This window comes from Poromitra crassiceps, assembly GCF_964638095.1.
Source record: "Poromitra crassiceps genome assembly, chromosome: 2".
Classification (NCBI taxonomy): Eukaryota; Metazoa; Chordata; class Actinopteri; order Beryciformes; family Melamphaidae; genus Poromitra; species Poromitra crassiceps.
In genome coordinates this window covers 57,905,495-57,920,590 of record NC_139624.1, presented here as the reverse complement: position 1 = coordinate 57,920,590, position 15,096 = coordinate 57,905,495, and the positions used below count along the sequence as shown (strand labels likewise).

General features: G+C 45.4%; 1 protein-coding gene across 1 annotated transcript in view; it reads right to left on the bottom strand.

Annotated features, from left to right (window-relative positions):
- The window catches only part of lin7a (lin-7 homolog A (C. elegans)), a gene marked incomplete at both ends in the record, with an annotated part of 56,122 nt that overhangs the window by 13,620 nt on the left and 27,406 nt on the right, over window positions 1-15,096 (bottom strand). The window contains one exon of the mRNA XM_083656623.1: window positions 11,587-11,705. Coding sequence (XP_083512749.1) covers window positions 11,587-11,705 — 119 coding nt within the window. The remainder of the gene's footprint in view (window positions 1-11,586; window positions 11,706-15,096) is intronic.

Genomic DNA, 15,096 nt, shown 5'->3' with positions numbered 1-15,096 from the left:
CAAATTTTAGTTTACAGCTTGGTCTAACATCAAAATGTTCACTTTCATGGGGTCATGCTGGATAATGAAGTCCATATTTCCACAAAGAAAGAAGATATCAACTTTTATTTTTTATTTTTATGAAACTACACATTGAAAGCTTTCATTTGATGTGTAACATAATAACAATATTCAAAACACAACATGTCCTGCACTGTTTTATCTTCTTCACATGGACCTTCAAAATATTTGGAAATCAAGACAACTTTATGTAAACATAGGCCAAATAATGAATTCTCCTTTGAGTTGAACAAAATGCTATAGCTGGAATGAAAGGTTAGAATGTCTAGTTTACCGGCGGGAAAAAGTATGTGAAAAGAATGTTTTGTTTATTTTCTACAAATATCTGTATACATCTTGGTCTAACATCAAAATGCTCACTTTCATGAGGTCATGCTGGATATTGAAGTCTCTATTTACATAGGGAAACAATATATCACCTTTATTTTTTATTTTTATGAAACTACACATTGAAAGCTTTCATTTGATGTGTAACATAATAACAATATTCAAAACACAACATGTCCTGCACTGTTTTATCTTCTTCACATGGACCTTCAAAATATTTGGAAATCAAGACAACTTTATGTAAACATAGGCCAAATAATGAATTCTCCTTTGAGTTGAACAAAATGCTATAGCTGGAATGAAAGGTTAGAATGTCTAGTTTACCTGCGGGAAAAAGTGTGTGAAAAGACGACAGCCCACCGGACTATAAACAATAGACCTCATCTACTTTTTTTTTTTTTTTTTTTTTTTTTTTGGGGTTGGGGGGGTGAGGTGGGGGAGGGAGTGGGGAGAGGATGAAACTGTCACTGGGAATGATACTCGAAGTAGCAGGGGTACAGGCAGAGAGGGAGGTAGTCACATTTGGGGCAAACGTATTTAGTCTCTTTTCTGACTCCTTTCTCTGCGCAGTGCACACATCGCCTGTAGGCCTTGTCCTTCGTGGGTGGCACCTCGATTGGCTGTGGGACATGTCCCTCGAAGTCCACAGTCGCGGAAGCGGACCGTTTCCGCGGGTGGATGGGCGTGGCTTGGCGAGGAGGAGGTTGGTCACCTGCCGCCGGAGGAGGAGGGGGGGGGGGGACAGATGCCTCCGTCCAGGACTTGATCACCGACAGGGTGAAGTCTTTGAGCGTTTTGCAGCTGGCCGTTGGGTTGCGGTTTCTGTAAAGGATGAAGGCATTGCTGATCGCAATCTCAATCAGGTACGCCACGAATTTGGAGCTCCATTTCGCCGTCTTCCTGATGAATGGGTAATAGCTGATCTTCTGATCTAGCCGATCTACACCATTCATGTACTGGTTGTAGGCCACGACGCATGCTGGTTTTTGTTGGGGGACTCTCTCACTTTGGCCTTTCTGTCTCACCTCTACGGTCTTCATGTCATCCGTGTGGAAGGTGGTGATCATCCTCACGATCCGCTTGTCTCGCCACGCCAGGACCATCACTGCGTCATTGTGGAGAGCGCGTCGTTCACCGACTGCCAGATCCGACATGCTGACCTGCCGGATTGACGGTGGTTCTCCCCTGTTCACACGGAGTGTGCCGGCTGAGTCTATGTGGAGGCTGAGGAGAAGTCGACACATGGACTCACTGTTGTAGAAGTTGTCCATGTAGAGGCGGTGGCCAAAACCCTCAAGGCCGTCGACCAGGAAGCGCACGGTGTCCTGCAGTGTGTTGCTTGTTCCACAGTAGGGCTTCATGGAGTAGCAATAGCCGTTTTCAGAATCGCAGAGTATGTAGCTCTTGATCCCGTACTTGACTGGTTTTGCCGGGTTGTACACCTTGAACCGCAGTCTCCCGCGCCAGAGAAGCATGCCTTCGTCCACACTGATGTTCTGTGAGGGCCGGTACATCTCCCTGAATTTGCAGAGCAGCAGGTCCAGGACGAGACGCACTTTGTGCAGCGGGTCGCTGCCATCGACCTCCCGGTTGTCACTGAAATGAATAAAGCGCCAGATTATCTGGTACCTGTTCCGTGGCATTGTTCTTCTGAAGTAGGGCGTTTCAAGTGCATGTTCAAGAGACCAGTATTCCGCGATGCTGGGTTTCTTTATGAGGCCGGTGAGGAAGAGCAAACCCAAAAACCGCTTCAGCTCTACCACCGTCAGCGGAACCCAGGCATTTGCCCTGGAGAAGGGGAGACGCAGCTGATGGAGGACAGCAATGCACTGTTGTGCATAAGTGTTTGTCTGCTCAACAATGAGCTGCAGCAGCTCCTCGCAGAGGTAGAGCTCCACGAAGTCGACAGGCTGGTCGGACTGGATGGATGCTGCCGCGTTGCTAGGACCTGCCACTCCCGTGAACGGCAAGCTCTTGGGGCTCCAGTCACCCGTTTCCCGCCAGCTTGGCGGGTCCTCCTGATGGCGAGTCTTGCCAGCTGAATAAAAATAAAATAAAATAAAAATAATATGAAATAAAAGGTTTTTCTTCAGACAATTGTGATATGTAAACAAGCTGTCTTTTTGACAAAATCCAATAATTAGAAGCCTTGTGTTGACAAAAATAAACTGAATAAAAAAGGTTCCCACCTCTTTTGCGCCCAACTGCACTTGAAGAAGGTGGTGGTGGTGGTGGTGGTGGTGGATCCTCCGACTCTTCTGTCGTAAAAGTGAATTTATAAAAATATGAAATTGAAATTTCTTGAAGGAAAAAAGTTTATGTTTTCATTCACTATCAGATTGAATTGGAATTCTAAAATGGCATTGATCTCACCTTCATCACTGGAGTGCAAACGTGCAACACGTGGGAAGCTGGAGGAAGCCCCTTGGTTTTCGTCATCCTCACTGTCCTCCAACTCTGAAATTGTATATTTTACATGGTATTAGAATAGGCTAAATAATTCAGGATTGTTATTCTTACCAAGCTTTTATTTACGAAAATAAATGGCTGAATAATAAAAGGTGTGTGTGCGTGTGTGTGTTTATTTTTTTTACATTTGTACCTCTACTTTTCAAGAAGCCAGTCTGCCAAGATCTACCAGTCCAGTTTCAACATTGCAAATGCACACAGTATACTACACAGACACAGTTTCCAGCCTGCATAGTAAAGTCGCCACAACACACTCCCTCTTTGTTTGTTTGTCTGTCTGTCTCTCTCTCTCTCCCGATCTACTGGTTGGGCATCACTGCTATATACTGTAAGTCACTTTTAGTAGGCTACTTTTTGCTCTCCTATGAAGATGATGATGATACATTGTTCTGTTTGTCCTGAAATGTAGATTTAGCTGTATACCTGACACATGAATTTCCTGCAAAGGATCAATAATAACGTATATATATCTAGGTTCTTACCTCTAGAAGACGACGCCACGGGCAACTCAGGAGTCTCCTCCTCCTCCTCATCTGTATCCAAAGTGAGAGTTTATAAAAATATGATATATATGATTGAAGGAAAAAAGTGTTTTCAATATCAGATGATCGTAAATCGATCTCACCATCGCTGGAGTCCAAAAAGGCACCACTCGGTGCAGGCGGTTGCCAGTCTGAATCCCTAGCATCGTCATGTTCAGAGGAAGAGACCGGCTCGTCGGAGTCCGTCTCCGGGAGACCTCTCGACTCAACAGCGCGGTCCAGGGCCTGCTGTAATGTGAGCTGCCCGAAGGCAGGCTGGGGACGCTTGCGCCTGGGCATCCCTACAGCTAAGCTAGCTCTAGACTAGCCAACTAGCCAACTAAACACACACACACACACACACACACACACACACACACACACACACACACACACACACACAACACACAGAGACAGACACAGACAGACAGAGACGCACAAACACGTATTTTTTTGTTTTTTTTGTTTTTTTTTTACACACACTACACTAACTAATAACTATACGCTAACGCTACTACTGCTGCCTGCTAAACTAATCGACCTAACGCTATCACAAACACTCACACACACACGCGGCCCTCACACACACACCTCAAACACCCAAGCACTCACCTGAAATACACCAAACGCTCAACACTCACCACAATCTCACAAACTAATCTATCTGATGCTATCAATCTATCTATCTACCTATCTGATCTAAATATACCGCTAATAACTATCTAATGCTCAATGCTATTTCTCAATGCTAATTCTCAATGCTATCTATCGTATGCTACCATCTGCTATCACCAAGGGACTGAAGCGATTTCCCAAACTCAGTCAAGACAAAGGAGTCGGGGGGGGCGGCGCGCTCTGATCGCGTCCATTTTTTAAGGTGGCGCCGTGAGATCCATTGAAGGAAATTATGTTGACAGGCTGCGTACGACCTTAAGCTGCACAAATATGGAAAAATATGATTTTGGATTTCTTGACGCCATATGGCGTCGCTGGCACTGTACGGTAAATTTCTCTTGACGCCATATGGCGTCGCTGGCACTGAATGTGTTAAGTAACATTTGCTTGTCATCAATTTAGTCAGCAAAAATGTCACTATTAAAATAACTTCATATCATCACGATGATTGCACTGAAGGACAACAATAATAGGCTATTGAATTATCGTCCACTCCAGCCCTAAATCAAGCAAGTAGTAACGGACGTTACTAGCTACTAGAAACGTCTGAAAAAGACCCGAGTGTATTTTCTTCCTCTGTCTGTAGCCTGTTGTTTAATGGCGAGCTCAGGGTGATCTGGTCCAAGCTCTTTCACTCGATGCTTCTCCTGTAAAGTCCGTCTCTCAAACGGCGTTGTTTTGAGTGACTTCACATAATTTTCTTTCTCCATTCTTGCAAAACGTCTTTTGTGTTTTATGGCAGTTGAAAACAAACTTCTTTGCTTCGCGCGCGTGCTGCAAAGCCGTCGGCATGGGACTACTACTAGTGTTTATATATACTGCGTCGCTACCCTATGGTGGCTACCCATCTACGTAGCCTAGCCTATGTCACGACACTCACTCTACCTGACCCCCCACCTCCACCTGGTCGCTAGATATGTGCGCCCAGAGCCCTCCCAAATCGCTTTGTTTTTGAGAGTGAACAGTGCATGTGCAACTACACAGATCCTGATACTCTAATGATCTGCACTGGTGGAAACCGGAAGTAAACCGGAAGTCCCCGGACGGCGTCCGTGGCAATTCGGTGCAAGAAAATATTGACCCAAAAACAGTAGGCTACACATGTAGATAATTAAGAATCTACATATTTATTGCAGATTATATACTCACTATCTAATATTCACCTCCCTCATAAAAAAAATATATATATATATATAGCCTATAACGTTTTATTTCCCTCTTCTTCATGTGGATAAAGTAGGTGGGGCGGCGCCCTGGCGCCCTCTAGTGGCCGGCCGCTACTGATGAGAGGTTTTCTCTACCTCTTTCTACCTGCAGTATGGCTTCCTTTTTCCTCAGTCATCATTTTTCTAACTCGGGAACCTACGCTACTACAGCTACTAATTACACAGACCTGTTTAATATGGACGCAACATCTCTCCTACTGTTTGGAGACATCCTTGCCAGACAGCACCAAATCTGTCTGCAATACAGATGAGCTTGATAGGTGATAGAACTGAATAACAGAGCCACAAGATGGAACCAAATAGCCTTTTGGATGTCAGCCTCCAATTGTTGTGACTGTGCTTTGCTCTAAAAGGCCTGATGTCCTGCCAGCATCTCCTCAACCCCCCGTGGTGTTTCCTTTAGCCAGGCCAATACCTTCAGCCCAGTCCCTGGTCCACTGGGTGCCCACCACAGAGGAGCCTTTACATTAACCTAGATCCACTTCATGTCAGTGGAGCACGCACGCACACACAGACACACAGACACACAGACACACACACACACACACACACACACACACACACACTCTCACACACACACACACACACACACACACACACACACACACACACACACACACACACACACACACACACACACACACACACACACACACTCTCACACACACACACATACACACACACACACACACACACACACACACACACACACACACACACACACACACACACACACACACACACACACACACACACACACACACACACACAGAGAGAGTATGTCTGGTGGGATATGTCCACCGGCAGGAGAGAGAGCGAGAGAGAGGGAGAGAGAGAGAAACGGAGAGAGAGAGAGACCCACGATGCAAGTGACGGTCACTGTTGGTAAACCTGGCTTCCTGCTTCCTCGAGAGAGCCAGAGAGGGGAGAGCGAGAGAGCGAGAGAGGGGAGCGCGAGGGAGAGAGAGCAGTATGAGAGGTCTTCGCTTGGCTCTGATTGGCTAGTTGTTTTTTTGGGGGGAAAGGGGGTTGCTGCTCCCAACCAGCGTGGCATTTAACAATGCTCCATCACAGCGCCCCCTCTGGGTGATGTCACCGTGACACAGAGGTCGAGTATTGAACCAGGGCTGAGTCAATGCAGCTCTCATCCTTCAGCTTAATGCCATGTGGGCAGAGACAGGGCTCCAATGGGAACCTACACAAATCCTCACTCCTCTATGCTTTCGCTTTTATGAAAACGACTTTTATGGGTCGATTATGCTGATTGAAAAACTCTGCCGAAGTGGGAAAAATCGACCCGGCGACGCCCAAGTTGATGAAACACACGATCATTTTGGCATTTCCCCATCCTCCGTAAACATACGGGGGCCAACTTACGCTCTCTCTCTCTCTAACCCGATAAGCTGTGAATTCCCATTCTCCATCATTTCCAGCTGGTTAGCTCTCCCACTCGCCTCGTCTTGTGTCCTTCCTTTCCTATTTGCAAGGCTGATTGACGCCGACAACTCATTCAGGCTGATGCAGCGTGACGGCCAGAGAGAAGGGGGGGGGGGGGGGGACAGCCAGCTCATCAAACTCTGTCTCTTCTTCATTTAGCCCAACACTGCTGAACAAGCACCCCCCCCCCCCCCCATTCCTCATATTGACAGCTGGCCCCCGCCATCCATAACGAGGCTGATTCATGTCCAGTAGATTCAGGGTTTTGGAAGTGGACTTACAGGGCGGGTTTCAGTCCACACACACACACACACACATACACACACACACACACACACACACACACACACACACACACACACACACACACACACACACACACGATTAGCCTAGTGCACCTTGTCAGTTTGTCTCTGTGGCCAGCAGACTGTGAAATGAGCTCACATCGCATCTGAGTGAAGGCAGAAAAGTCACGTCTAGATTACGCCGGGCCCAGGATTTATGAAGGTCATCCACGTTAATGAAATGTCAAAGAGCTGGTTCTGAGAGAGTGGAACAAAAAGGCTCGGGCTGAACCATTTAACCGGCACTTTAATGGCTCTTTTAACTTCCAGGAGTGGTTGGCGGTGATGGCGTGAGATGACATCGCAAGGAGGCTTCTTAGAGAGAAAAGAGGGAAACATTTCGTTGCACGACGCAGTTCACCGGCGGTGAGAGAGGGACGCTATGTGCGTGTGAGGGGTAGGGGTGTAATGATATACCATTTTAAGGTATATACCGCGATATGAAGCTCTCTCGGTAATATCGATATCGTGCCCACAATATGCTGCGCAATATGCAGGCGCTGCATGCCACTAAAAGTTCATCATGTGGTCTCTCTTGACACAGGAAACATAGACTCTTTGCTCTCCCATTGAGATTCCATTCGTTCCGTTCGTCAGCGAGGCTGTTGTGTTTTTCCCAATTATTTCCCATAATGAACACGGAGGACACAGCTGTTGCGCGCCGCGATATTCCACCACAACAACTGTGTTGATGGTCTGCATAAAGCCGTAGACACAGTAATAATCGACGCCATAGCCACCCTTTCAAACCATACTTGGCCTCGCTGGCAACCCACTCATCCCAGCGCTTCTCTGATGGTTTCCGTGGCGACTGTGTACAGCCAGTGCTTTGTGGCTGAAGTGGTTTTCTGTCTTTGCCTCCTCACAGAGGGCAGCTGCCGTTGACGCCTTTTCAGAGTTTTTTCCCCCCGAGAAGGGGTTGTCACCACACTGTCAGGCAGTTGCCAGCCTGTTGCGGTCGGTGCCAGGATGTGTCCGCCTGGAACCCCGGCCAGAACGGAGCACATCTAAACCATAGTCCCTGTGGGGGAAGAAGAGTAGTCTGTTGTTCCTCTCGATGTCATTTATGCAGCATTATGTCAGAAGCCTTTCCCCTAACTGCTATCATTGCCAGTGCTGGGTAACCTTCCATTATCATAACTAGATTGGCATAAAAAGGAACAACTGTCTCTGAACTGTCAAATGTATTCCTGTTTTTATGAAGTGTATCTTAGGGCGGGTTCACACCAGAAGGTCCGGGTCCTTGGTTCGGGCCAGAGAAGAGGATGATACATTGTTTCGTTTTCAGCTGGTTCGGTTTGCGTTCACAAGACCAAAATCCACTAGTCCTGCCCACACAAACCAAAGTCATGTGGGCAGAAATCTTGTTCTGTTATCCACCTTATTTTTGTGAGGCTCCGCTGTAAAATAATTCTGGGAGCAATATCCGGACTAGAACGTGAGCAGCTGTGTGTTTACGCTGGCTTGACGCTGCCTGGATACTACTCTGCACTGTATGAGCGAGAAGCGCCTGGCTAGCGGGGTAATCTGCACTGCAGCCCATGACTGCAGCGCGTGCCTCCTCGCATCACATTTCCTTGTTGAACTCCGACATTAAAAGTTTGCTCGTCACAAAATAACACTAGTTTTGGGAATGTAGCCATAATGTTTTCTATCACATCCGCTAACCTGTTGCTCATTGAACAAGTCTGCATTTATCAGCTCAGCTGCAACGTTTACAGACGGGTACATAGACGTGCTGTGTTGTGTCAAGCTAGACGTAACGGGGGAAGAGGACAGCAGAAGGAAGCGGCACCCATGGTGCATCATGGCCGCCAAAAATAACCCTGCCACTAGTCATTTTTGTCTGTTTGTGATGTCGCTGGTAACGAGACGAGATAAGCTAGCTAACTGCTACAGCTAGCAAGCAGCTTCTTCTTCAGCGGGAGCTTCCAAAACAGGAAATAACCAAAAAAATCAACACAAAAAACCACGTGCTTCCTCTGACAAGTCCGGGTGGGGTTCACACCAGAAATGGGCCACTCCAGAGTTCGCTTGAGAGCGGACCGAGACCACCTCTCACAGGCGAACCAGAGCGGCGAGAGCGCGGTTTTTAGTCCGCACCAGAGTTCGAGTAGGAGCGTTCACACCGACCCTATGGACTGTACTAAAGGGGAAAGGTCCGATAGATCTGACTAAACAAGGCTGGTGTGAACCCGCCCTTATAGTAAGTTAACCACCAAAAAAGTGGCTGCTGCTTGAAAGCCAGAAATCTCAGCTGATATCGATCAATAACTCAGATGCAAACGGTCGTTTTGTGCTATGAGCAGGGCCGGCCCGCCCATAATGCGAACCAAGCGGCTGCCTAGGGCCCCGGGAGTTGGGGGGCCCCCCCCCCCCCCCCAATTTTTTTTTTTTTTTTTTTTTTTTTTTTAAATAAACATAGGCTATAATATTATAGGCTGTGTGTGGTAGTTAAAACATAGGTTGACGTTTATTTATGTTTGTAGTTTAAACAAAAACATAAATACTGTAGGCTACATACAACACAAAAGGCTGATATTTACCTTTTGTCGCCACCTGGTGAGTAAATATATATGTAACTAAAACCATTAAAATTGACAACCGGTCCTGCATGTATCTACCGGTCCTTGGCACAAAAAAGGTTGGGAACCCCTGGTTTAACTGACCTGGCAACCCCTATGGCTGCTGGGTTCTACACGCTTGCTTGACACTGATAGGGCTACAAACGAGCGTCATTGTCATGTTTGTTTGTTTTAAATATTCTTCTAAATATGGCTAAAAGTCCAAAAACGTCAAATTTTCTTCGGCGCTGCCCTAGCGGGCAGCACCGAGAGTCCCCTCCTTACAGCACCCCCTACTTAAAAGTACTTCCAGCGCGGATGCCCCCAAACCCCCGCCCCTGGGAGGGGGCCCCTGATCTATATCCTGCTTAGGGCCCCCAGATGGCTAGGGCCGGCCCTGGCTATGAGGCAGTACAAATCTGTCTTATTGCCTCTTTCATTGACAACATAATGACTACTTACAGCTACCCATTGCGTTTGTCTGCTTTCATTCGCGGGCAAATTATACGTTCACTGTGTTTATCATTACCATGCAACATAGAAGCCATTGTGGCATCTGGCACGGTTGATAAATACATGTTGTTTTTATTACGGGTGATGCTAGATCATATGGACATTAAATATACTAGACCTGTGGTTATCAGCCCGTGTAGTGGTGATATGTAGAGGTGGCTATTTTGTCCTCTTCTGCTGGTGAACGGTGCTAAGATGACCACTGAGTGGGTGGCAGTTTGTATGCAAATGTAAGCATGTAAACAAGGGTAGAAAACCAAGCAAGCACTCGTATTTATAATGCACACACACTGTATTTATTTTCCCTGTAAAAGTTAAATTCTCAAACAGTGACTGCATTTGCTTAATTAAAATTCAGTGTAATGAGCTTATCAAACCTCAAAGTTAATGAAATGCTCGTAATGTTTTCCAGCCCCGTGATGATTTAAAAGCTTTGTGTGACTGTGCGTTGGAGTTTCGCTGCTCAGCCTCTGCTGCACTAATAGGGTTGAGAACTGCTACAAGAGATAAAATAGTGTTGAAGTAATAGAATTACTGACATTTCCATTTGGCTATTGTTGATTGATACAACATAATGACTCAACCTACACCCAAAATCAAGAAATAAAAGCTTTTTAATTAGCAGTCTGGTGGGTCTTTCCTGGGAGAAGTCCTCTGTGATGCGTTTGGAATGAGCAGAAGAAGAACTGGGTAGTTGGCATGAGCAGCACATGGGACAAGTTAGGCTCGAAGCCTTTCTGTAAGAAAGTCACGCCCCGAACTCATTTGATTGGTCGCCAAAACTGCTTCTTCCTGAAAACGTGTGGCAAGTAAAAAAGATGTGTTTAAGATTAGGGTTAGGGTTTTCTTATCTATCCACAATCATAACCCTAACCAAATTGTTGTACTTCTCTAAACCTAATGTCTAACCCTAATGTTGTATAAAAATGTACATTGTTTGACTGGGAAACGAACCCCAGGCCTCAGAATGGAAAGGAAGCACCTTACCCATTAAGCCACAGGACCAAGCACACCCTGAACTGCACTTTTTTCACACCCTAATCCTAATCTTAACCACTTTTTTCCACTTGCCACACGTTTTCACAAAGAAGCAGTTGCGGCGGCCAATCAAATGAGTTCGGGGCGTGGCTTTCTTACAGAAAGGTCTTCTTCCAGAAAGGCTTCGGGGCTAACTTGTGTCATGTGCACATGAGCAGCGAAAGCCACCATGGCTGAACAGACAAGGAAAAGAGCGCCACCTACAGAAACTAAAACTAAGGAAAAAACACACGATTTGGAGCTATAAACAAGCGATAACAGCAACGTAAACCGGAAACAGGCGACCGGATCTCGAGCAGTATTAGAAACAGGAGAGCCTGGTGAGGAACACTTTCAAGTTGAATTGCGAGTGCTCAGCTTGTAGCTAAAGCCTTGAGTCATGCCGGTCGGCGTGATGTGAGGAGTGACTCACCTCTCTGATGGCTGTGCAGAATTCACTCTGAAGGACCTTCTTCAGAGACTGGAGCTTGTGTCCGGGGACGTCGCCCGACTCCTGCAGCTTCTCCAGCAGCTCAATGGCCCTGGCAACATCTGGCAGAGAGAGGAAGAGAGAGAGAGAGAGAGAGAGAGAGAGAGAGAGAGAGAATTTTGAATTTTCAAACATCTTTATTTGCTCAAGACAGAATATTTTCTGAATATAATGACACTGTTTTCAAAAAGCGAATAAAAAAAGTACAGACATAAATCAGCTCAAAATCAGCCCAAACATCAGTTCATCCTCCACAGCATAAAACATCTTCAAGACACCATAGATTCATGAATTCTTCCACATTGTTTGTAACATCTGGCAGAGAGAGAGAGAGAGAGAGAAGAAAGAGAGAGAGAGATAAGGTGAATTTGTGTGTGTAGATGCATCCATTCAATGACATTAAATGTGGAGCCCTGAGAAAGATGCTGGAGCAAATCAATGGGCAGGATAATAATGGAAATAGACTCAGTCAAGGCCAGCAGGGGTAAGAAAGATAGAAAAGCAATCCCAGCCCAGCCTTGTTTGCTCTGGGTCAATGCTACGCACGAGGGGAAAAAGAATGAACAAGTCTGGCGTTTATTTCTTCAAAGGTAACAATTCCTAGCAAGCGGGCACCGGCGGACATTGCAAACCACTTTAACCAAGCCATTAGGCCTTAAGTTAGATGCTGTGACTCTAGGGTCTAACGAGTTCTCCTCCACTAATTAGCCCACACTGATTGAGCTGGCCGGCTTGGCTGATTGACTTCTTGCTCTGGGAAACTGGCAAGCCAAAGAGAAATACATAGTGGAAGGAGAGGGAAGTGATTTACTACTCAATCACTGGACTCCTTTGTCAACCAACAGGAACGAACGAAAACATCTGGGTCAATATCATGTTTTATTCAGTTCGCTTGTTCAGGAACCTGCAAATGCACACGCACATTATGATTTGTTAATTTCCCGACAAAGGATGCAAATTTATGTAGATAGAATCAAATTTTCACCCCGAAACACATTATGGTGTGTTTTTATCGTGGACCGTGGTCTAAAGCTACACGATGTTATATCTCATAAGACAGTTTTGTGAGTGCTTTCCAAAGTAGACTGCTTACATTCTTTTTTCCAGTCTGTTTACTTCCTTTTTCCGATATAGTTTGTCACACACAAATGACACACACCCGTGGCAAGGTCATAACGGGTCACCCTCCACTGTTTGACTGACAGGTGGGACGGTGGCTTCGATGCATGTCACCTTCCTCGCTGGCATCAAGCAAATCCGCCATGAGCAGTAACAGCATATTTTCTTTTGTACATTCCGCAATTCCAACCCTGTTTGCCAACAGGGATGGATTGATACAGAAAGGTTGTGAGGGCACACATCCACACAGTATCTAAAAAACTCAACCATCATCATATGTGTGCTAGAACAAACTGTGACAAACAAGCCGGTGTGACCTCTTTTCTTCTCATGGCCAAATGTTGCCTCGTTCAACTTTAATTAATATGAAGTAAAAAAAAATTACTCACTAATCACAAGTGTGACTGTGGTTGGTGAAGGGCCTAATATCTCTGCAGAAAGGAAAAACGTATTCCTTCCGGCGATCAAACAACAAACATCGCGCTCACTGATATTGGAGTCTGGGAATATTAGAGTAACCCAATAAAGCAGATGGCAGACAGAAACGCTTTTACTGTTTACAAGCCTGTGGGAGACAAGTGAAGAGGCGCTCGGCTCTCCGACTTTTGTGCAAACTGTATGAGGCCATAAAAGCCAATCAGAAATGCACAAAGCCTTTTATTTCATTGTGCTTTTATAGGAGGCTACTATATGTGGAGACAATACGCATGTCGGCTTCTATTTCTCAAGCCCTCTGTAATAATGCACTGCGGATTATATCGATCCACTCGAAATTGCCTCCTCAATTCCTATGGAGATTGGTCCCGGCTGAAGAAAAGTGTCCAGTGAGAATTCTATTGGCATATGAGCGTTAATGGCAAGGACGGCGCGTTGTTATGAATGGATCATGTTAATTAAGCAATATCACACGAGAGGGAGTGCTCTAATATCGCCACGGCTGCGATTGGATCGTAGATAATCACAGCTGTGATTGGATCGTAGATAATCACAGCTGTGATTGGATCGTAGATAATCACAGCCGTGACGATATTAGACAACATCACGACCTCGAGTGTGATATTGCTTTTATACAACAGTTGGACAGCATAAACAAAGCTATTCATCAAGTAATAATTGCATTCTTTCAAGTAACAATAACAGTAACAGTAACAAGCACAAGAATTGAGCGGAATGTTTTCCTGGAGTACAGCACTTTGGTTCCTATGTTCCGCCCTTAGCCGGAAGTCACGGAACAAGGTTTTACGTCCCAGACTAGCTACTTTGAGGTTAGCACAGACGATTTCAGCTTACCATTCATAATTAAGGTTAAATCCATATCGCTGTCCCTGGGTGGACGCAGCCTAATCAAGGAAAGGTTTAGAACAGCTGTGAAGCGAAGTGATATACACACAGTGAAGCGCCCGTGATGTTATCATGAAATATCAGCACGGCTAGGATCCTTCTTGTCCAATCAAATTGCTCGGCTGGAACTAACTGTTGCATAATCAGCCATTAATCATGCAACTCTGGTCAGAATATCTTGTAAAGATGCCTAAGGATTGAGTGGTGCGATGAAATTAGATAGATGCTAGGTAGAAAATAGAAGGTGTGTATGGGAGGGATAGAAAGAGTAGAGACAAGGGAAGGGATGCAAACTTTCAAACCACTAGCCAGAATGAAATGTTGGCCATTTTAATTTCTGCAAACGGCAGATATGTGACATTCAACATTTGCGAACCAAAAATACGTTGCAGATCAACATTTCAAATTAACCAACATTTTCCAACATAAATGTGAAAATGTTGCTTCATTTGAAAAACGTACAAAGTACATTACAGCATGTCTATCGGCAAAACATATACCAACAAGAGAAAGAAAACAACAACAACATGACAGCAGACAACAGTAGCATTTTAACAAGACATTGCACAGAACCCGGGTTGAACAGGCGGTGCCTGTTTAGGCAAGAAAAAAATTGCACCCCCCATATTGAACTGACCCTTATTGCACTATCATGTGAAATAAGAGTTGTGTGTATTGTATTTAGTTGTGTGTATTGTATTTAGTTGTGTGTATTGTATTTAGTTGTGTGTATTGTATTTCAGTGTGCATTTTTATGACGAGTAGTACTTCTTGATTCTGATATGCTTGACGTATCACTCCGGACCGGAAGCTCCGCTCAGCTGGCGGCTATGGAGCCATGGAGCAAATTCCTCCTCCCAGTAGGGATGGGCATCGAATTTCGAATTTTCGAATAATCGTTGTTATTATCAAGGTCGACTTTTATTATTGAAATTCGAAATTCGAAAAGAAAAAAAAAAAAAAAAAATTGAGTGAAATGTTGCATTGTCTCCC